Raw genomic sequence first — 22,751 nt, 5'->3', positions numbered from 1 at the left:
AAGACTCGGAAATTTGATTAAGAGCCTGCAGGCCAGAGGGGACGGCTGGCCAATCTCCCTCGGCTTCATCAACTCGCTCGACGACACCGGCAGGAGCACCAGGCTGCAGCCCGTGGACACAAGCGCACAGAACCAGCTCTCCCCCCCAGGACACGGGTCCCTCCCGCCTGGTGGGACCAGCAGAGACTCACCGACTGACTTTCAGAGTAGCACACGCCTCGCACAAGCAGGGTGACGAGCTGCGAGCGGAGGATGAGGCCGTGGAAGGTCAGAGGGCGGAAGCGTTCCTCCATGGTCCAGTCTTCGCTTGGGGACTGGTCAGGGTACAGGTTGGGGTACGGAGTGTATCTGTTACACAAAGACCAGATGCTGCTTCATACACCTTGTGGGACCATACCGCACCTGCTCCCCATCTGCTCCCTGTGCTCCTGGGGAGGAGCTCACCTGGGGAGGGGCTCACCTGGGGGAGGCCTCACCTGGAGGAAGGGCTCACCTGTGGGGGGACCTCACCTGGGGGGTTCCTCCCTGGGGAGGGGCTCACCTGCGCTCCAGCATCTGCTGGAGGAGGTCGTCCTTCTCGGCCGGCTCCTCAGAGGCCACATGCTCATCACACACGTTGCGCAGCTCGCTCGATGGGTAGGACTTCATGGACTGGCTCCGTCGGCGCTGCTCGCCGGCCCGGGTGAGGATGCTGGACTTCTGTGGGCGGCAGGGGACAAGGACGGGGATGCCACAGATTGCTGCACACAGGGACATGAACACAGCAGTGCCCCCTGAGCTTGAGGACCGGGAGGCAGTGAGGGTCGGGGGCACATCCTGCCTGCCACAGAGGGACTCGCTATGGCTCCAGTGCTTAGCAGTCAAATGGCTGAGCCAGGGTGGGCATCGGGCCTGGGCTCGAGGTGCCAGCTGGGACCCCCATCGCCCACATCAGGGTGCCTAGGTTAGAGCCCTGGCTCCAACTTCCCACAGATGGGGACCCTGGGAGGCAGCTCTGTTGGCTCCTGCCACCCACGTGGGAGACCTGGATTGTCTCCCTGGCCTGACCGGGCCTAGTCCAGGCCACTGGGGAGTGAACCAGCAGCTGGGAAGCCTTTTTCTATCTTCCAAATGAAACAAGTAAAAAGAGATGAGCAGGGTCCCAGGACACGGCTGTGAACTCCACAGTCACGTCCGCAGACCTGATTCCTTCATTTCGGATCTGGACAAAGCCCCTCAGTCCCCGAGAGGGAAATGAGCCCGCACTGCGCCCCATCTTGGCAGGACATCAATCAACGGGAGGCAGCGTTCAGCACGAGGGAGGCAATGGCATGTGACTGTCACACAGGTTGCAAAGCGGGGGTGACCCGAGGACACAGAACAGCGGGTACCTGTTCCTTGTGGGGTGCAAGGGCGTGGTCAGACCCTGGACCCACATACCCAGAGCCTGCGGGGTTATGGCTTCTTTCTGTCCCAGAGCTCCCAGCTGATTTGCTTTCCTTTCCTAAGTGGGTCAAAGTTTGTCTCTCTGGCTGGCAATTCCAGAACCCTCCCTGATACCTGCACACAGATGATGATGAATAATGAAATCTGCTGACGTGAAATAAAGGTCTATTCCCATGTTTGCTGCAAGAATGAACACACACATTAGGGTCTGACAGCTGCTTCTCGCTGTGGAATCCACACTCACTGGGGCAGGGAGTGTAGGCAGGGCTGGCTTTCCCTGCAGCTTCCCCATGTCGCCTCCAGCTTAGGGGTGTGGGGGACGACAAGCACGAGGCAGGAGCGCTGAAGAACCACTGGCCTTTTCTCTCGGGCTGTTCCATTACCTTAAACTTGATGTTGTTGCTGATGAGCTGGTTGCCCTTCATGAATTCCTTCTCATTGCCTCGGTTCTCCGTGACCACCGGGAAGGCGTGGTGCACCGTGGTGCGCAAGATGCTGACCAGGGACTGGATGCGGGTGTGCGGGTAGACGTAGGTCAGGTTGGGCTCCATGATGTCACTGGCTCGCAGCCTGCAGGTGGGAAAGCCCACTCCACCTCAGCAGAGTAGCTCCAGTGCCGCAGGAGAGCTGTGCTGGGGCTGGGCAGGCTCCCGTCACTGCCTGGAGCACGTGGGCCTCTTTCTGAACCATCTCCAGTGGTTCCCTGAACCCAGCACTCTCCCCGGGACTCCCACTCCTTTCACACACGCTGCTCCCCACACGAGGGATGCCCTTCCCTGCTGTCGTACTGGGTTCTTTACTCATCCATCAATGCCCACAGTTCCCCATCCTGAACCTCGTCAGCTTGTCCAGGGGCTGGTCCTCCTCAGCACACCGTGCCACTGGAATGGCCATGGTGCCCCTGGCATTTAGAACTTCTCTGTAGCTCTTTAGGCCAGTGGATGGCAAACCACAGCCCACAGAGCAAACCCAGCCACATTCACTCACATACATCATCTCCCTGTCATGGCACAGTTGAGCCCGGGCAGCCCCCAAGGCTGTGTGCCCCTGGCCGCTGTAACTGAGGCCTGCTGGCTTACATTGAGGCTTGTATCCTCCAGTCCCTGGCAATGCTAAGCACGGCCCATGCAATGGCCCAGCCTGCTCTAGCCCCTCCCCACCCCTGGGTCCCCTCCTTGTCCCCTCTGCTTCCAAAACCCAAGCTGCTTTCCATTCCCCAGCATACACGAGGACACTGAAACACATAGGCTTACTTCTTCCCACCCAAGAAGTCTGAATTACAGCTTCCTACCCTCATACCAACAGCTCCTGGGCTCTGGAAGCTAGGGATTCAAACAGACAGGAGAGAAAGCCCGGCCTTACTTGTCCATTTCCACCTCCGTCTCCCATTCCAGAAGCGGCACTCCTCGCAGGCCCACGTGGATATCATAAATGCCCTTATTGAAAAAATCTCCGGTCCATTTGGCGACCTGAAACAGAGCCAAGACTTCCACGTGGGCCCTCGTGTGGCGAGCGTGGCCCTGCACCTGCCGAGGCCCAGCAGGGCGTGCTCACCATCAGTGTGATCATGATGGGCAGCCCGTACGTGATCTCATTGGTGGACTCGATCAGGATGACCGTGAGACTGATGGTCATGCGGACCACCCCGCCCAGCAGAGCCGCGGCGCCGATCAGGGAGAAGGTGCCCGAGTAGATGTGGCTCAATCCAATGTAGCTGAAGGGAAGAGGACGAGACGGCGCCTTGGAATCATGGCGGACAGGGACTGGGAGAGGGGCGGGAGGGGATCCAGTGGGCCCACTTGAGCTTGGGTGAGGCACGTGTGCACACACAGGCACACGAGCACATGGTACCTTTTCAGGACGTTGGCAACGAGACGCCCGAATGCAGCCCCACACAGCAGAGAAGGCACAAAAAGGCCACTCGGCACGGAAATGCCGTAAGTCCAGCAAGCCAGCAAGAAATAGAGGACGAAGAACAAGGCCAAGGTGATGGGGCTGAATGTTCCTGCAAAGCAAGGGCCAATCTGAGTACCACAGCAGACGCTGCAGAAGCCCAGCAGGCCCTCCCACCCACCACTCTCCATCCAGGCTGACACGAAAGCGCCCATCTCTGTCCAGGCTGGCATCAGGCGGGGATGCCCCAGGCACTCACCATCCTGGTGGAAGAGCTGCAGGATGGCAGACTCCTGGGGGTTGAAGAAGAGCGTGGCCATGTCATTGTAGGTGTCGTTGGGACAGAAGAACGCCTTGATGCTCGAGTTCACATCTGATGTGACCTACAAGGCATGAGTGAGAACGTTAGTGAGGCTTCGTGGAGTGGCCAGGGATGCCAGCATTCCACACGCGTGTCAGCTTGAGTCCTGGTTCGTGCTTTCTGTCCAGTTCTCTGCCTGTGCGCCAGCGGAAGATGGCTTGGGAACCTGGACCCCTCCACCCACGTGGGGAAGCCCGGATGGAGTTCTAGGCGCCTGGCTTCAACTTGGCCCAATTCCAGCTGCTGTGACCACCCGGGCAGTGAAGCAGCAGGTGAAAGCTTTGCTTCTCCCTCTCTCACTCTACGTTTCAAAGAAGTCAAGTCAACAAGCGGCACCTGTCCAGGGCCCTCTGGAGCCTTCAAGAGGATGTAGCCAACTAAATTGGAAAAGGCTGGCTGATCAACTTTACCTGCAAATTAAACAAGCAGCAAAGACCGATCTACGTTCCCAGCAGCCAACGGTGACGCGGAGCCCTTTGCATTTTGATAGCATTGAGCGAAAAATCCAGTTAAAGCGTTTGTTCAACTGCGCTAATGAAAATGTCACTACAACCCTGTCTCACGGGGGTGAGCCGAGCTCTGCGTCCTCAGCCCAGGCTACGAGTGACTCGTGACGCGGTCGGAAGTCTGACATGAGGAAAGGTGAGGCCAGGGCATCTGGGAAGGGGGAGCTCCTGGTCACCACCTGAGCCAAGGTCCCCCTGACTGTGGCTCTAAATGAAAAGCGCCTTTGCCTTGAACTGGTTGTAGAAGAACACACCGCCCGGCCTGATGTGACACCTGGGGCTGACACCGTGCGCCTCGCCTTGCCTCCCTCTAGACACTGTCTGTGGTGCAGAATCTAAACTGGAAAAATGAATCAGTACATCTCAGGGCCCTGATTCTTGCTGGGAGGAGGAGAGGCTGATGTGGACTGACGCCCTGGAGGGAAGGGTTCCTGGCTTGTAGTCAACGGAGCTCAGGGCGCACACTGTGCAAGATGCGGGTAGAAGTGAGCCCTCAAAGATCAACTAAGGGTGTGGGTTATTCTACTGAAGCTGCAGAAAGACCCTCACAGGGACAGTCCAACAATTCTAGCGAGTGTTTGCTGGACAGCGTCCCTGCTGGCACAACCTGGCATAGGAGCGAGGAGAGGCCCAGGCTGGCTGGACTGGCAGCTTGCTGGCAGTGGTCACAGGCACCATTCTCAGACAAGGCCTGAAGCGCCTCTGCCGGGGCCTGGGCGTCACAGCGCGTCTTGGAACCCGCTGTGCGTGCCAAGGCAGAGCAACAGACCTTGACATTGGACGCCTCTGACCCAGCCTGCCGCTCTCCACCAGCCACGGGAAGGGCCAAAGGTGTTTGGTTTAGTCGAGCCTCAGTTTCCGCATCTGTCGGACGGGGATGACACCTGCCCCGCAGTGCCACACTGCAAGCTGCGGGGTGACGGGATGGGATGTCACCGAGCATGGTGGCCCTACTGGCCAGCAAGGTGGTGGGGAGGAGGAGAAGGGCTTGGCCAAGTACCTGCCACACAAACACTGGAACACAGCCCAGAGAACCAAAGGGCCCACGAGGACCTGCACTAAACAGTTACTCAATTTTGAGTACAGAATCCTTCTCCTGTGTGCTTTTGAATCACACATCAGTATTTCCTTAGAGTGTGCTTTGAAAAAGTTCTGATTTAGTAACGGACTGACCAGGGTCAGAGGCCTCCCAGCCAGCCAGAGTTCACACTTCCCATTAGGCCAGCTGCACGCAGCCTCCACATGTTTTTCTTTTTTTCCTTTCATGCTTTAAGACATAAAAACTGTTCTTAGCTTGGGGATCGCACGGAGACAAGCAGCTGTCAGGTGCTCCACTTAACCAACCTCTCAGCCAACAGGCTCTGGTTGTCCCTAGGCTGCTCCTGGGGACCCCAAGAACACAGACCAAGGCTCTGACAGACGACTGCAGCCACGACAAGGCAGCTTGGCCCAGAGTCCAGAGCACACAGGGCCTTCCGGAGTGGACCAAGACAGAGTAGCGGGGTAAGGTCCGATGCCTTCACCAGCGGACTGCACTCCTCAGGGCAGGGTTGTGAAAGACACCACTCACCCCCGAGAACGGAGACGGAGAAACGCAAAAAGCATGAATGGCAGCACATGAATGGGATCCGTGACATCCAGAGGCACCGGAAAGAGTTAAGATGGTCATTCAGGGCCTGGCACCGTGGCCTAGTGGCTAAAGTCCTCACCTTGAATGCACCGGGATCCCATATGGGTGACGGTTCTAATCCTGGCAGCTCCTCTTCCCATCCAGCTCCCTGCCTGTGGCCTGGGAAAGCAGTCGAGGACAGCCCAAAGCCTTGGGATCCTGCACCCGTGTGGGAGACCTGGAGGAAGTTCCTGGCTCCTGGTTCCTGGCTCCAGATCGGCACAGCACCAGCCTTTGCGGTCACTTGGAGAGTGAATCATCGGATGGAAGATCTTTCTCTCTGTCTCTCCTCCTCTCTGTATATCTGACTTTGTAATGAAAATGAAATAAATCTTAAAAAAAAAAAAAAGATGGCCATTCACCTGTCACAGCTGTCACACGTCCCTCACACCTGTAGCCTGCTTCACAGCCTAGGCAGGGGCCCTTCTAGGCCCAGGGAGCGGTCAGCTTCCTCACACTTCTGCTTCTCCTTAGCCTTGCTCCCCAGCTCTTCACCAGCGCTGCTGCCCAGGGTACCCGGGGCACATCCTCTCGCAGGTGAGAAAACCATCACGAATCCCAGCACATCTCAGCAACCCACTATAGCTGTGGGATGGATGACGAACCCCGTACAGCTATCTGCTCTAAACAGAGGTAAGCTGTGTATTTCTGGATTCTTCTGGGTGGGCACAGGATCCATGAGGTAGCAGGTGCACTGGGGTTACCTGGAGCTTCAAGGAGCCATTACTGATCTGACTGGAGGACGACAGCTGGCGGCACTCTCCTAACACCATCGAGGCCACAAATACCACCAAGGTGGTCACCAGAGACACCAGGAGGCTCTCTAAGACTCTAGAAAGGAAAGCACAGTCGTTTTAATGCCAGCCAGAGGTGCCCTGATCTCGAGCCCTCCTGTCCCCCAGGAGCATTCCCAGCGGCCCCTGGCCAGTCAACACACACGTGCAGAATTGGTCAGAGCTGGGCTGGCTTGCAGCCATGTGCATGCCACTCAGCCGCGGGCTGCTGCAGCCACACCACCTCTCTCCAAGGCAGGCAGCGATCCTCCACGCAAGTCCAGGGCAAGGGGGCCTCCCAGGAGGGAGCCTTTCCACAGGGCCATACCGACCCCACTCACTGCACCACGTGACCCAGTGACTGGTCGTCAACCGGCACCTATGAGCTTGAAGCTCACACACAGCCTCTGGCTTGTCCACCAGAAGTGGATCTGGGACCCTGAGGACTTTCTCACTCAGCTGGGGAAGCGAGGCTGGCGTGGCAAGCAGGTCCAGGGAGAGAGATGAAGTGGCACACACCACGCTCGGGGAGCCACAGCAGGCTGGGGAGACGACTGCAGATACCTGACCAGCTTAGGTTTCGGGTGCACGTTGCGCATCCGGTACTTTGCAAGCCTCTTGTTCAGGCAGTTGAATGTGGCTCCCAGGAGGCCCCCAATGACCCCCATCACGACGAAGAAACCCATATCCATAGCTGTCCAGAGATGGCATTTTTTATCAGAGTCAGAGCACTGAGAGAAGGGGAAAGGGAGGGAGAGAGAAAAACCAGGGTGGCCATGAGCACAGCAAGGGACAGAGAGAAGGCAAGCAGCAGAGCCGGGGCCGAGCTCCCTTCAGGGGAGTCAGGGTGGGGTCCCTTCTGGAGGAGCAGGAGCCATGCCGGGACCCTGCTCCCAGCCAGCAGGGCATGCGTGAGATGAAGGGGCCGAGATGCCGGGTCTACCCCCCATCACAACTGTCTGCTCACGGGTCAAGTGCAGCATTCTAGGGGGAAAAGGGAAAACATACCTTGAACTCGCCGAAGTTCAGCAGTCCCGGGAGCTGGAAGGAACCCCAGCTTCCAAACTGAATCCCAGAACGGAAGAAGTTGAGGGTGAAGGTGGCAGACATGGAACAAAAGAGCTGGGGGCAGATGACAAAAACAAGAGCACTTAATGCGATGCAGGCTGCTCCGTCCCCTCCTACAGCCCACGGCCCTACGGGGCCTGGTAAAGGGAGACCGGGCTGCAGGGAGCTGGGAACAGGGCCGGAAACGTGAGGCAGGCGTGACCAACTCTCCACCAGGACCTCGGGTGTTTTCAGTCTGATTTATCCAGGGCCAGCTCTGGACAGGAGTCCACGCTTGAACGAAGGATTCACAATGGGAAGAGAACCCTCTGTGGGCAGGGAGGGGTGGGGCTCAAGTCTGTGCTTCCTGCCCTACGACATCACCTAACCCCACATTTCCACCCGTGAAGGCTGACGCAGAGGCCACGGCAGTCTGAGTTGGCCTTCACTGTTTGGGAGAAGAGAGGTGAGTGCAGCTAGGACAGTATTAGCAACTGCACAGTGCAGGCGATGGGTGTGTGAGCCCACACGCCTGGTCTCACCAAGGCCACCCAGAGCCCTGCAGTGAGACCCCCAGCTGTACTGTAGGGTGGGGATACATCTTGGAGGTGGTTTTCACTGAGGACCCTCCTCACCACTTTCCATGTGAGCCCCTGGTTCCAGAAGGATGAGCCCTCCTCCAGGCTGAACAAGGTCGCCCCAATAGGGGCCCCAAAAGCAGCAGCGATGCCTGCAGCGGCTCCTGCTGATACAAAGTCTCGCTTGTCTCTGGGAAGAGAAAGAGGGAAGCAGGAAGAGAGGCAGGAAGGGGGAAGGAGGGAGAGAGGGAGAGAGGGAAGGAGGGAGGAAGAGGCAAGGAGAGAAGAGGAAAAGAGAGAAAGAGAAAGGTTTTATCCAGAAAAGAGCCCCCGGGCCATTGAAGGCTGTCCCTCACTTCCTCACCCATGAATACCTGCTCTCATACTCCAGGAAAAGTCAGAGATCGCAAAAGAGCAGGACCCTGGAGGGGCAGTCCTGCAGCTAATCCGGGCCACTGAGGAGCTGGACGCTGTCCACCTCAGTGCTGCCTCGGGTGCTGGGAGTCCATTCCAGAGAGCAGATGCTCCTGACGCCTATGGCCTCCCCTAGCTCCTGGATCACGAGGCCGGTCCCAGCAGAGTGTCCTCCGAAGGTCTCTAGGTCCAAGCCCCAAGCTGAGGCCTCTGAGGCCAAGGGCCTTACAAGGTGCACAGGTGGTAACATACATGAACCCACAGGGCCATAGTGTTCTGAGCTGAGCACCTCCTGCCCAGAAAGGTGGCTCAACAGGCTAATCCTCCTGCGAGTGCTGGTATCGCCAAGCTGGTTCATGTCCCAGCTGCTTCACTTTCCCTTCCAGCTCCCTGCCTGTGGCTTGGGAAAGCAGCAGAGGACGGCCCAAAGCCTTGGGACCCTGCACTCATGTGGGAGACCAGGAAGAGTTTCCTGACTTCAGACTGGCTCAGCTCTGGCTGTTACCACTATTTGGAGAGTGAATGAGCGGATGGAGGATCTTTCTCTGTCTCTCCTTCTCTCAGTAAATTTGCCTTTCTGATAAAAATAAACAAACTTTCTTTTAAAGTCTTCTTAATAATATGCCTGCCTTTAGCCTTTCTCAGTTGGGCTTTTTTCTGCTCATTTTTTAAATTTATCTGAAAGGCAAAGAAAAACAGATCTCCTATCTTAATGCCTTCAACAGCCTAGACTGGGCCAGACCCAAGCTGGGGGTCAACAACTCAATCTGGGCCTGCCCCTGGGGGGCGAGAACGCAACTACTCGAGCCATCTGCAAGAATCTAGAATGAGAAGCAAAGTCAGAATCTGCCCCAGGCACGGACACAGGATGGTGCGCTGCTACCACCGGGCCCAGCGTCTGCCTCACAGCTGGGTTCCCTCTCGGGCTGTTTTCCTGGCCTAAGAGGCCCCCACGCCTCACACAGCATGACGGAATCAAAGGACACCAACTCCCTTCTTGTGCTTCCTCCCGAGGGGAACTCGAAGCTCCCTCCTTCTCCGACCCTTGGACTTCACATGTAGCCTGCCTAGCAGCGAGCCCGAGAGCCTGCCATGGCCAGCAGAACCCTAACACTCTGCTTTTTTTCAGCAAACTCAATTTGATAACTTTTCCTTACCTGTCACTTCGGAAGTAGGGGAAGTTAAACTGGATCTTCCGTAAGGAGATGCTCTGAAACTAAGACCGGAGAAGACAGAGTTGGAGAACGGCCGCCAAGCACCAGCGCTGCAGAAACCCTGGCACCAGGGACCCTGTGTCCATGCCCACCTAGCGGGGGGAGGGGTGCGAAGTGGGGGTGGTGTGGACAAGGAGGCAGAGAGCAGTCAGCCATGTGGAGAAAAGGAGGTGGCTCTGCTGGGAGAAAGCTATTTTCCCTGCCCCCACCCTCCTAAAATCTTTACAAATTGCATTACATGCAGAGTCAATGATTCAGGGCAAAAATAACGGAAAGAGCTGAGCAAAGGGTCGGGAGGAGCTGGCAGCAACTGCAGAGGTGTAGTGCGCACTGCTCGGGCCATGCCAGCACGGATGGGGCCCAGCAGGGCGACCCAGCGTGCCCGCGCAGTCTCGCTGCTGCCTGCCCCGGGCCTGGCCCCTGTCCACCTTGCAGCTCAATTTTGGAAGACTTGGCAGCTGAGACAGCAGCCAGAGATCAGAAAACCAGGCTCCGGGAGGAACATGCCTCCATGTGACGGCTCACGAGGAGGAGAGGGGCTGTCCCCCTTCGCCCAGGAAGGCCAGCTAGCCCACGCAGGGTGCTGGCTCCTCAGCCTCTCCGGGCCTCAGTTTCCTCATCTGAGAAAAGGGGTGATGGTAATGGAGCCCCGACGGTGGCTATGGAGGACAGGGTTGGGACAGGGTTGGCCTGCAGCTGTCAGGCAGACAGCACTCTGGCGGCTATGCCTGCGACTCGGCCACGTTGAGCAGAATCAGAGCAGTGCCCAAGACGATCCTGCCCACCGTGCCCAGCCTTTGGTCCTCTGGCAGTAACGAGGTGACCTGTACACCACCCTCCGTGGCGGCACTGGCCAGCGGCTGTGGGGGCCCTGGGTTACTTTCCATGGATATCGGTCTGCATCCAGCCTCCACTCCTGGGACACAGACAGCACCATCTGCCTGTTGACCCAAAGGGAATCGAGTCCCTAAGTCACGTTAGGACGCTCCTGCCCGTGAGGCTTCAGGGGAGGGCCCACTGCCTTACCTGAGGGAGGCCGGCTCCTACCACGGCTCCACTGTGGATCATGGGGCCTTCCTTCCCCACAAACAGCCCTGGGACAGGGAAAGACTGTCAGCCAGCCTGCCAAGTCTCTGATCAAGAGACCACACTACCTAAACTTCTCTCGACAGCTGAAAACCAGATATGGGTAATGACTTTATAAAACAAAGACTGAGCCAAATTCTTATCTAATAAGCTTTGTTTAAAGCACTGCTAAGGGCCTTTAAGTGCTAGGCCTTTGCCATCCATCACTGCGAGCATTCCATACAGGGGGAGCTGGTTCAAGTTCTACTGACTCCACTTCTGGTCTAGTTCCGTTAATGGCCCAGCAAGGCAGTGGAGGAGGACCCAAGTCCTAGGGCCCCAGCACCCATGCAGATGCAGAAGAAACTCCCAGCTTCAAACCAGCCCAGCTCCTGCCATCGCGGCCACTTGGAGAGTGAACCAGTGAGTGGAAGATCTCCCTGTCTCTCCTTCCCACTCTGTAATTTTGCTTTCCAAATAAAAATAAACCTTATGAAATAAAGCATTGTGGGCCTGGCATGGTAACCTAGCAGTTCAAGTCTTCGCCTTGCACATGCTGGGATCCAATATGGGCACCGGTTCATGTCCCAGCAGTCCTGCTTCCCATCCAGCTCCCTGCCTGTGGCCTGGGAAAGCAGTCGAGGATGACCCAAAGCCTTAGGACCCTGCACCTGTGAGGGAGACCCAAAAGAAGCTCCTGGCTTTGGATCAGTGCAGCTCTGGCTGTTGCTGCAGCCACCTGGGAAGTAAACCAGTAGACAGAAGATCTTTTTGTTTCTCCTCTCTGTAAACCTGCCTTTCCAATAAAATAAACAAATCTTAAACAAAAATAGTAACACAATTTCTACACTAAAATATTAAAACAAACAAATGAAAAGCTACAGTCCATGAGACAAGACTCACACCCTGTCTGTCGTTATACAGCCTGGGAGCCAAAAAAACCAAACCAGCATGGCTTTCATATTCCCGCCTGTTATGGAAACACCCACAGCGTTTCCTCCAGTTTGCTTCCCGGCCCTCAGAGCCTCCATTATTTACCATCTTATCACTGACACAGACAGCTTGCCAACTCCAAAACCAACAGGATGGCGGAATGGCATGTCTGTCAAGTCTCTCTGGTAACAGACCAACAGTATCTCCTTTTCTCAAAAACAAGAGCCCAACCGTTCCCCGGGCAGACATTCTGCACGTATTGCAGGGAGGAGACTTACCTCCAGCCACACTGAAAAGCACCCCGAAGACTTTGCACAGCAGGGTCCGCAGCCGCACAATTCCTGGCACCTTGACGCCATTCAGGTAGCACTTGATCTCCGGGATGCCCGAGCCTGCGGCCACCGGCTAACAAACAAGAATAGGCACTCCCATAAACTCAGTGACTCCACTGTCCTGCAGGCCCACCGTCGCTGAGTGCAGCTAACCAGGGAGAATGGCACCTCTTCAAGGGCAGTGTCAGCTCACCACAGGCGATGACCCCACCTGGACTTCCTGCTCAGCAGCGCTGAGCGGCACAGGTGCACCTGCCTCCCTAACAAATTCCCATGAGTCAGCGTCGCTTGGGACATCAGCAGCCAACGTGGCACCCACTAGTGGGGATTCTGATCATTGGTCAGAGCCGGGCCGGGCCTGAGCAGTTTTTGAAAGTTCTCCAGGTGCCTCCGAGTGCTGCTGAGGCCAGAACCGCCACCCGACCTGGGGCTTTCCTCTTCAGTATCATCAGAGACTGGAGTCTGTGAGTAGATGAGAAGCCACTTTGGTAGGAAATCTATGTTCTCAGGGTAGCTGTTGCCTGAGGCTCTAGACACTGAGAGGGGGAAGACACGCAGAGCCTGGACAGACACCTGAGAGCACCTCACCTCAATCAGGACGAGAAGGCTGGCCAGGAAGACGAAGGTCAAGTTAAAACCCAGGAGTTCAAGCAGGGACAGGGCGAGGCAGCCCTTCTGGCTGCATTCCTCCACGGCTGGAGAAACGGGTTAAGGAAGATGCAGCTCACATCTCCCTGCCTTCACAGAAGCAGTGCACAAGTCCCATAGACTTTCAAGTTGACTATGGGGGAAGGCATTGTGGCACAGCAGGTATTCCACCTGCACCTGGGAAAGCAGCAGATGGCCCACGTGTTGGTGATCCTGCGCCTGCACGGGGGACCCAGAAGAGACCCCTGGCTTCGGATCAAGTCACCTCCGGCTGTTGCAATTATTTGGAGATTGAACCAGTGGATGGAGGATCTGTATCTCTGTCTCTTCTTCCTATGTCTCCCATGTGCGTGATGGTGGCCGTAGCACTAGAGCCTTCATCCACTACTTCAAGAAACAGAAGCAGAGGAGCCAGGACTTGAACCGGCAGCTGGATATGGGCTGCAGGTGTCACAGGCACTGACTTAACACAAGCACTCTGACCTGGGATGTGAGTACCATGGGCCTCTAGAGCATCTTTCATTGGAACTGCACCTAATTTAGGACAACCAGCCTCACCGTGTCACATGTGCCTCATCAACAACAAACATGACAGGTCTCTATGGATGTCTTCCTTTTGTGTCTTTCAGTGAGAATGTAGAACTCTTAAAGCCAAACTCGAATAAGCTGCTCTGCAATAACACGCTCATTGCTAAACCCGTTTGTAGACAATTTCAGTGACCACTGCGGCCCAACGACCACACAAAGGATACAGGCTTCTACCACTCCAAACTTGAGCTGGGTGAAGAGCTGCACGAAGAAGTCCACGAAGAGACCCACCTGTGAAAAGCCAGAGACCCGTCACCAAGCCTCCTTCCCACCTGTCTCAGCTGAGCTCAGAGGAAGAAGGCACGGCCTGCCCCCTTGCGCTCATGGTGACTGGTCAAGTTACTAGCCAGCAGTGTGTAAATGAATGTTCTGTAGGTCTCTCTCACTTTTGAGATCTTTCCTGCCTGGCCCCATCACCTATCTAAAAAACAAGAGAAAGGGAGCCCAGCACTGTAGCCTAGTGACTAAAGTCCTCGCCTTGCATGCACCAGGATCTCATATGGACGCTGGTTCTAATCCCGGCTGTCCCGTTTCCCATCCAGCTCCCTGCTTGTGGCCTGGGAAAACAGTCAAGCATGGTCCAAAGTCTTGGTACCATCTGGGCTCCTGGCTTTGGATCAGTTCAGCTCCAACTGTTGCAGCCACTTGGGAAGTGAAGCTATGGACAGATCTTCCTCTCTGTATATCTGACTTCCCAATAAGAATAAAATAAATCTTAAAAAAAAAAAAGGAAGGGAACACAGGTGAGCTGAATGAACCCAAGTAAACGAAAGGGGGGGGAGATGTGAAACTGAGGCAGAGCGTTTGGAGTAATGGTGCTGGGTTGTTAGGGGGAGCTGCTGAACGCTCTCCAAAGGCAGTTTGAAAAGAAGAGCAAAAAAGTCTTCAAGGATGCTCTGGGAAAAAGCACGGGCATGACCTGGATATTGGTTTGCATGCTACCCAAAGGAGCATCAGTTAAAGGCCCCAGACCCACAGGATCATGGGTTAGGTGTGGGAAGCCTGATGTGCGGCCTCTGGGAAGTGATCAGGATTAGGCTGCTGGGGGGTCTCAAGACTGAATCTAGGGGGCTTTTATAAAAGGACAAAGGGCCGTGGAGGACACACATGGCCCCTCGCTGCCTCTCAGCTCCCTGGCTCACCACATATTCGTTCTTCCACCCATATTCTGCCATCCCCAGCTCTTGTCGGATGCCAGACCAACGAGGTCACCCTTTCTTTGTGACCCTCCAAACCATGAGCCGACCTAAGCCTTCCTCCTGGAGCAGCTCCACCCAGGTACTTCGGCTAGAGTTATGAAAAGCTGACAAGTACAAACGAGCACACAGGCTATTACTTTATTACTTCCAAATACTCACTCAGGCACGCGTGGTTTCTGCTTATTGATCATTAGCATCTTGCATTTCCTAAGTCATCACTTTGATTGACACCCATTGCACAGTCAATGGTAACCCTGGGAAACAAGCGGGATTCTGATACCCCATTCTCCTGCGTGCTCAGAGGCTAAAAGGAGAACTGGGAAGGCTGCTAATTTAATGGATGCAGGATCAAAGGCTTCAGGCGTTTAACTCTGGCCTTCCCCAGTGTCTGGAGGCATTCCAACACTGACGTGCTAAGCGGTGACAGATCCAAGGATGGGACAGTTAGTGGTCAGAGGAGCTAGCCGCTGTTTCAAGGCAGGTGATTGTCCTAGGATCTAAGACACGAGGTAGACGTACTGGTTACTGGCAGCTCAAAGGAGTCAGAAGCGAGAATTGCAGAAAAACTGAACCATATGGCCAATGACTTGCCCATCACAGGGAAATTTGTAACCAGGAAGACATTTGGCAAAATAAACGCTCAGATTCACAACAGATTAAAGCAGCCTAAATTAACTCAAAACGGTGTCCATCCAAGTGTTGCCAAGGAGGCCTTCTGGATGCCTGCCAGTGGTCCACTGTGGCTTAGCCACAAACTGTGATGAGTGCCATGAAAACAAAACTCGAGGCTGGCCCTTGTGCTGTTATTTGGCACATGTTTACACTGTGCAGATCCACCACACAGCATTAAGTGGAGACTCTTGGCTGCTCCGGAGGAATGCAAATACATCCCCAATCTAACTTTGTACTGATGGAAAGTCAGATTGCACATGCATCCTTCTGATTCACTACCGTCTTTCCTGGTTCTTCCTTAACATCAGGTACCTGTTATGTTCTAAACATTCTGCAATTACAAATGTTCCCATCTTTGCCTGTGATGTCACCTGCCAGGTGGCAGGGACCCTAAGCAACCACCCACAACAGCCAGCTCTTCCTGCCAGGCCAAGTTAGCAGTGGGTAGGGCAGAGCCCAGGAGAGCCCTGTTACTAGTTCCTTGTGCTAACAAAAGGGCATCATGTCCTCATTCCTTTGCTTTTTCCTCACAGGGTGACCTCCACACCCACAATGTGGTACTCTACCACCGAGTTCGCAGCCCCACGGACACAGATAGGCCTACAGGAGAGAGGCATAACCAGCTGGGTTTTATGGCTTATGATCAACAAAACATTACGTCTTGACCAAATCTTTGAGTGCTTTGAAAGTACTACAGATACACAACTCACTTTATCCTAGAAAACAAAAGTATGTGAAACCGGGCCAAGATTAATTTAAGAGAAAGAGAGAGACAAAGAAAGAGAAAGGCCAGTCTTGGTTATAATGACTAACGGTAAAATGCTATATATCTAAAGGCCATGGTGACAAGTGACAGATGTCATTTTCCAGGTCAGGGTTTCCATAGGACAGGCTCACCCCTCTGGCTCACCACAAGCCCTGCCCCACGCCCTGCCCACACCCTGCCCATGCCCTGCCCCATGCCCTGCCCACGCCCTGCCCACACCCTGCCCACGCCCTGCCCCACGCTTACCAGACCAGTGCAAACTCCAATTGCAAACACCACCGTCCACTTCACCACCTCATACCAGCGACCTTTCTGCGCACATGGAAAACCAACAAATGAGTTTGGTTTGGGATTATGCGGCAGCAGGGAAGGAACACGCTGTGACCAATCAAGCAAGAGAGCAAGTGGGGTGAAGACACACCCACGCTCCCGGTGCTTGACGGCACAGACGTGAGAAATTCTAGCAGGTTGGGTCAGGTACACTGATAGCGGCTACGTCGGCTGGTAGAATGAGGAATTAAGAAATTAAACGCCAACATCTCATGAGATGACTAAAAGATCAAGCGACTGGGATATTCACTGAAGGATTCCCAAGAGAAGAGAGTCGTCTTCACACTGACTGGTCCCAAGAGGTCGAGAAAGGCAAGACTCACTTTATTGTCCATGGTCTCCAAAACCTCCAGGTAGGGGTCGTTGATACAGCGGTCGTAATCCAAACTCTGCCAGAGGAACACAGGGAGGAGATGTCACTTCAGGGGGGAAGAATTGCCAAAACCAGAGCAGGCACGGACTCTAGGCTGCTGCTACTGGCCGGGTGGACGGACAGAGCAGGCCACCTGCAGCACCTGGTGGCCCTCGGCAAGCACAGAGACCCCACAGCCCTCGCGCCAGCGGTCGTGGAGTCTGTGGCCTCCAGGTACTGGCCAGTGCAGCGAAATTCACACAGCGCTGCTGTAAGATTAACACCTAACCTAGTTAGGGAGAGTCTTAAAATCACAGACTTTTACACTCCCTGTTCCTGAGAAATAGAGAACTGTATTATTAACAGGCTCACCCAGCTTACTTCCTTAGGTGTGAACAAAAGCCTCAATGAACTACAGCTAACTTAGAAAGTATTTTTTTTTAATAGTTAGCATCCATGAAAATAAGGCTCCTCAAGAGACAAAATAATATGAAGACACATTTTAAAAATCAGCGAGTGGGACCAGCACTGTGACTCACCTGGTTAAGCCATCATGTGAGATGCCAGCATCCCAGATGCGAGCCAGTTAGAGTTTGGGCTGCTGCGCTTCAGACCCAGAAACCTGCAAATGCCTGGGAGGTGGCAGAGGATGGGCAAGCGCTTGGGCCCTGCCATCCATGTGGGAGACCCAGAAGAAGTTCCAGGCTCCCAGCCTCAGCTGGACCAAGGCCTCGTTGGTCTGGCCATTTTGGTGAGTGAGCTGGTGGCTAGAAGAATCTTTCTTTTTTTCTCTCTGTAACTCTACCTTTCAAATAAATATATATATATATATAAAGCTTTATTTATTTTTTATTGAAAAGGCAGATCTACAAAGAGAAGGAGAGACAGAAAGTTCTTCCGTCTGGTGATTCACTCCCCTAGTGGCTGCAACGGCCAGAGCTAAGCTGATCTGAAGCCAGGAGCTCGGAGCCTCTTCCGGATCTCCCGTGTGGGTGCAGGATCCCAAACCTTTGGGCCGTCCTCTACTGCTTTCCCAGGCCACAAGCAGGGAACTGGAAAGAAAATGGGGCAGCCAGGATACAAACTGGCTCTCATATAGGATCCCTGCTGAAGCAAGGCAAGGACTTTAGCCACTAGGCTACTGTGATGGGCCCTCAAATAAACACTCTTTAAAAAAGTAAAAAAAAAAAAAAGGCAATTGTGCTTTATGTCAGCGAGAGGCAGGCATCCAGTTCAGCTCCTAAAGCTTGGACATCTACAGGAGAGTTCCTTAGACCATGGCTCACAGAACAGAGCCTGCCAACAGCTTACAGCCACAGACCTGTAGAAAAAACAATTCTAACACGGCCTGTGGGAGCAGCAGCAGTCTGACAACAAAGGAACATGGTGGATCGGGCGCTCCTTCCTTCCCGTCCACACGACACCTCTAGGCCAGCTAATAAACAAGTTAGACCTTGGCCAGGCAGCCACACTCCAGGCAGAACGTCAGCCAGTTACAGCAATCACTCACAACTTACTGCACGGTATGAGCCCCCAGCACATCCACGTTCCTCTTCTACGACAGTCCTGGATGTCGCAACAGGTGACTAGTCATCAATTCTCATAGCCTAAATTGACAGCTATCGCGATAAAATAATGATATGACTTCTTCTATCTCCACGGAGAGAGCCAGAAAATGTCCAGGTTAAACAACAAAAACGAGATGCAATAGGAATATTTTTTTTTTATTAAGATGCAGAATTTAAAAAAAAAACCTGCATAATTCCATCTCGAGGAAATCAAATCGGGATTATGTGTGTGTTAGCATACATAATGCAAAAACATCTGGAAAAGCATCTGCAAAGTGCTTACTTTAAAGATGTTTACATATGGGTATTGTTTTAGATTCTCTTAAAAAAACATAATATGTTTTTCATATTCTAAAAAAATTATCCTTCTCTCCCCTTATTCTAAAGCAAACAGAGTGAGCAAAATATTTATGCAGGGAAACAGGACACATTTGAGCGATCACACACACACACACACACACACACACACACACACACACACAGCCTCAAATACAGAGGCACATTGCTTAAAGAAAAAAAACCAAACAAGTGACATCACACTCTACCAACAAATAGGGGAAAAAAAAAACACTGAGAAATACAAACCGGTTCTCTGATTGGTTAAATTTACTCTAGTTTCCAATCTGTTACCTGACAATCAGCTCCTAAAATCCTTGGAATATCTGGATGCCTGTCTTCGTATGCTAATGAGACGCCTGGTTGCTGGGGCCCCTGGCTAGCTTCCAGATGGGGACTGGTCACAGCAAAGCCCACGGTCTGATTAGGTCGGAGCTCCAGCCCCACCCCCAACCTCCGGGGAGGGGCTGAGGGTTCAGCCCAACACTAGTGGCCAGGGATACGCTCAATCACACCTACGCAATGAAGCCGCCAAAGCGCCCGAACAACCTGGGTTCCTGGAGCACCTCAACCCTGGGGCTGCGGGGAGGGTGTGGCCTCTGGTTGCTCAGCTGCATCTTTGCCTCCGACCCTCCATGAATCAACAGCTCGGAAGGGTGGGGGTGACAAGCTATTTGCCACTGGCACTTGCAGTGGGAAAGGTCTGGGACCCACCCTACCTCCAGAGACAGCGTTAGAGAGAGGACCCTCGGCCACTTCCACTTTGTGTGGGGAAGAGCGCCACACCGCGGTGTCAGATGCTACACTGGGTGGGCTAGCAGATGGAAAGCACTTTGGCTTTTTCACATGTCTGAAATCCAAACAGAAATGACTGGTCCATGGAGTGCCTGACGCTTCTGTCCAATACTGCTGCTATGAGAGCTCGTACAAGGCCCCCAAATCTGCCCTTTGGGACTTGAAGCTGAGAGCAGGAAGTCCAAAGCAGCAAAGGCAGGGTGGGCTGTCTCAAGTTCCCCTCCTCTTTCCCTCCAGGAGGTCCCAACTGCTGTCAACTCCTTCCCCAAGTACCTCCTCACGGGGGAGACCAGAGCTGACTCCACAGCCAGGGCCCAGACCAGCTAGTCCCATGGATATTCTTTAGTTCCGTATCTCCTTCCTAAAAGCCCTCTACTCTGCCTTTAAAATGACCTGCAAATTCCTCTTTCCCATGAGGAGGGCTCAGAAGCTTCCAGACTGGATGACTGGGGCCTGGTTCTCCTACATTAATTCTGCAGGTAATGTCAGCTTCCTTCCCATCAGTTTGTTTCCTGCAGCTCATTTCTCAAAAGAGAAGGCTCTTTTGTCCCTAGACTATGGCTTCAACCACACGGAAAAGGCTTTGGATGTCCAAATGGGCGAAGCTGGGAACAGACAGATTAGTGGTTGCCTAGGGTCAAGGCCAAAGGGAGCAGCCACGTCAGCTCATCACTCTGGAAGGATGGTTGCAGAACTCTACAAATACACTTAAAACACTATTAAATTCCATAATTTAAATGGACAAACTGAATTCTATGTGAATTACAGCTATTAATAAATGTACTAAAAGTGTTCACACTGTGGCACAACAAGCTAAGCCTCTGCCTGCAGTGCAGGCACTCCCATACGGCTGCTCCACTTCCAGTCCACCTCCCTGATAATGTCTGGGAAAGCAGCAGAGGATGCCCCAAGTCCTTGTCTCCAAGTACCCATGTGGGAGACCTGAAAGAAGCTCCTGGCTTCAGATGGGCCCCGGTCCGGCCTTTGCAGCCATGTGAGGTGTGAGCCAGAGCATGGAGGCTCTTTCTGTCACCCTCCTTCTAACTCTGCCTTTCAAATAAAAAGAAATCTTTTTTTTTTTAAAAAAAGTGTGTCATAATCTAGTAGAGTTTAAACAATAGATAAATAAAACTTCTAAAAAGGACTTTTTGAAATTGTATCACCATGGGGCCAGCCAGCACTGTGCAGCAACAGGTAAGGGCACAGCTGGTTAAGCCTGCAACACCAGAATTCGCACGAGTGCAGGTTCAAGTCCCAGCTGCTCTACTTCCACTGCAGCTCCTTGCTAACTCGCCTAGGAAAGCAGCCAGATCTAGAGCAGATGCCCATGTGGCCCTGCCGGCTGCAAGGGAGACCCAGATGGGGCTGTAGGTTGCTAGCGTCAATCTGTTCCTGCCCCTGCCAATGTGGCTATTTGGAAAGTCAACCAGCAGTTCAAAGATCTCTCTCTCGATGTAGCTCTGCCTGTTAAGTAATGAAAATAAGTTTTATAAATATACACCAATGGAGGCTAGCATGGTGGCTCAACAGGCTAATCCTCCACCTACAAGTACCAGTATCCCCAGGCTACAGCATTGGACCCAGAAAAAATTCTATGCTACACTACTTATTTGAATGTGCATACAAAATTCTACAGTAAAGGTTAAAAAAAATTACAGAGAAAATGAGTTTGAGTATATCCTAGCATGTTAAATTTTTCAAATCTACATAATATTAAAGAAAGGCATTAAATACATATACAAGTCCCACTTCTTAGAATCAACCTAAAGGGAGCAATTAAAGATCAACAGAAAGGTTGGCTGCCACCTGTGCAACTCATCCCAGGCGAGCTGGGAGGAGCCCAGGGAGCATTTAACAAAGATCACAGCACGAACACTATTCTCTTGTTTTAAAAACATTGCAGATAAGTCTAAGGTGATAGAAAAATTGTTCTCTGGGGTTGAGGGAAGAACAGGTTAAAACAGTACATGTATATTTGGTAAACCCTCACTTTTGCTACCTAAGAAAAGCATGTCGGCTGTTGGGCCCCTAATATTCTCCATCATGCAACTCCACTGGCCCCTCCAGTGGTGCCAGCCATCATTTCAATGATGCTCTCCTCCAGTTTTCTCTTCCCATAATATTTTGAAGGAAGTCCTATACATTGTATCATTTTATTCACTGATAATTCAACATGCCCCCGCCCCCACTGAGGAGCACACAGGAGTCAGACAAGATTTTTTTGAGGATTCCCTGCCTTCCGAACTGCTGGACTCAGAAGTCCAAGCATGGGGAGAGCGGCAGCACCCGTGGTCTGACAGTGCGTTTCTGAACGGGGCCTCCTTAGTTACTGAACAAGGAGCAGTGGACAGCATGCCCGGATGCACACGGAGGATTTGGCACTGGGGCCTGCAGAGCACATCTGGTGTCACAACAGAGGAAGGAGGGCAGAACAAATTGGTTAACCTCCCAGCCAAGTGTTGGCAGCAAATATCTGGGAGAATGAAGACTCTGAGGTGGACTATGTCAGCCAATGGACCTTGGAAGGATTTTCTCATCCTTGGATTGGCGAGATCAACAGCATTTCAGAACTATCAAACTATTTAAACCACTTGATTGAACCCTCAGAACATGCTCCAGATTGGGGACCCTGGGATGACATCAGGTGGCCGCCCCCCCATTCCTGGGTGCTGAGACGGCTGGATGCTGGGTGTGGCTTGTTCCCCTTGTCTCCTTCCTCCCCCCGAATTATAGAAGATACGGAAGGTGTGGAAGTAGTGGTCTCACCTGCTTTCCCCTGGTCCTCTACCCTTCCCACCCTAATCAGTTGGGTAAATATCATAAAAAATAAAATCAAAAAAAAAAAGTAATTCAATGAGTGTCTCAGGAGGAAAGGAATTTTTTAAATGTTTACCATAAGACATTACTATTACATATAAAAATAATTTCTTGACATTAAATATGCAATGTTCAAGCTTTCCAGTTTTAAATGTTGCATTAATTTTATTTGAATCCATTTCTACAAAGTTCCTTACATTCTATTTGTTTATCTTTCAATCTTAGGTTTCCACTCTCAACTTGCTTGTCCTTGTAATCTGCTTGCCAACACAATTAAGACTTTGGAATCTTCTTCCATGTACATTTTGCCAATTATACCACCACGGTGTGCCACTCTGCTGAGACTGCATAAAAAGCACTATGTGCGCTGGTGTGTTTTCTTGTTATTTTTAAAGTATTTATTTCCTTGTATATGGTTGAGAGGTTTGTAAGACATTCCATAGCGTGCTGTCCTCTTGGCCGCACTGTCA

General features: G+C 52.9%; 1 protein-coding gene across 2 annotated transcripts in view; it reads right to left on the bottom strand.

The window, feature by feature from the left end:
- Nucleotides 1-22,751, bottom strand: part of CLCN6 (chloride voltage-gated channel 6) — a 36,210-nt gene that overhangs the window by 5,884 nt on the left and 7,575 nt on the right. Inside the window, exons 3-20 of one of the 2 annotated variants that reach the window (XM_040987924.1) lie at nt 16,737-16,802; nt 16,330-16,395; nt 13,611-13,677; nt 12,799-12,905; nt 12,157-12,283; nt 10,907-10,974; nt 9,824-9,882; nt 8,310-8,442; nt 7,636-7,749; nt 7,192-7,358; nt 6,559-6,685; nt 3,578-3,701; nt 3,277-3,430; nt 2,980-3,139; nt 2,788-2,894; nt 1,809-1,995; nt 542-699; nt 192-348 (exon numbers count right to left, since the gene is read on the bottom strand). In XM_040987924.1, coding sequence (XP_040843858.1) covers nt 192-348; nt 542-699; nt 1,809-1,995; nt 2,788-2,894; nt 2,980-3,139; nt 3,277-3,430; nt 3,578-3,701; nt 6,559-6,685; nt 7,192-7,358; nt 7,636-7,749; nt 8,310-8,442; nt 9,824-9,882; nt 10,907-10,974; nt 12,157-12,283; nt 12,799-12,905; nt 13,611-13,677; nt 16,330-16,395; nt 16,737-16,802 — 2,148 coding nt within the window. The remainder of the gene's footprint in view (nt 1-191; nt 349-541; nt 700-1,808; nt 1,996-2,787; nt 2,895-2,979; nt 3,140-3,276; nt 3,431-3,577; nt 3,702-6,558; nt 6,686-7,191; nt 7,359-7,635; nt 7,750-8,309; nt 8,443-9,823; nt 9,883-10,906; nt 10,975-12,156; nt 12,284-12,798; nt 12,906-13,610; nt 13,678-16,329; nt 16,396-16,736; nt 16,803-22,751) is intronic. The other variant, XM_040987925.1, reaches the window with a different exon arrangement.

Source organism: Ochotona curzoniae, unplaced genomic scaffold (genome assembly GCF_017591425.1).
Source record: "Ochotona curzoniae isolate NIBS_2020 unplaced genomic scaffold, NIBS_Ocur_1.0 contig_4792, whole genome shotgun sequence".
NCBI classification, from domain to species: Eukaryota; Metazoa; Chordata; class Mammalia; order Lagomorpha; family Ochotonidae; genus Ochotona; species Ochotona curzoniae.
Note: the sequence above shows the minus strand (reverse complement) of the source record. Positions and strands in the feature narration are given on the sequence as shown.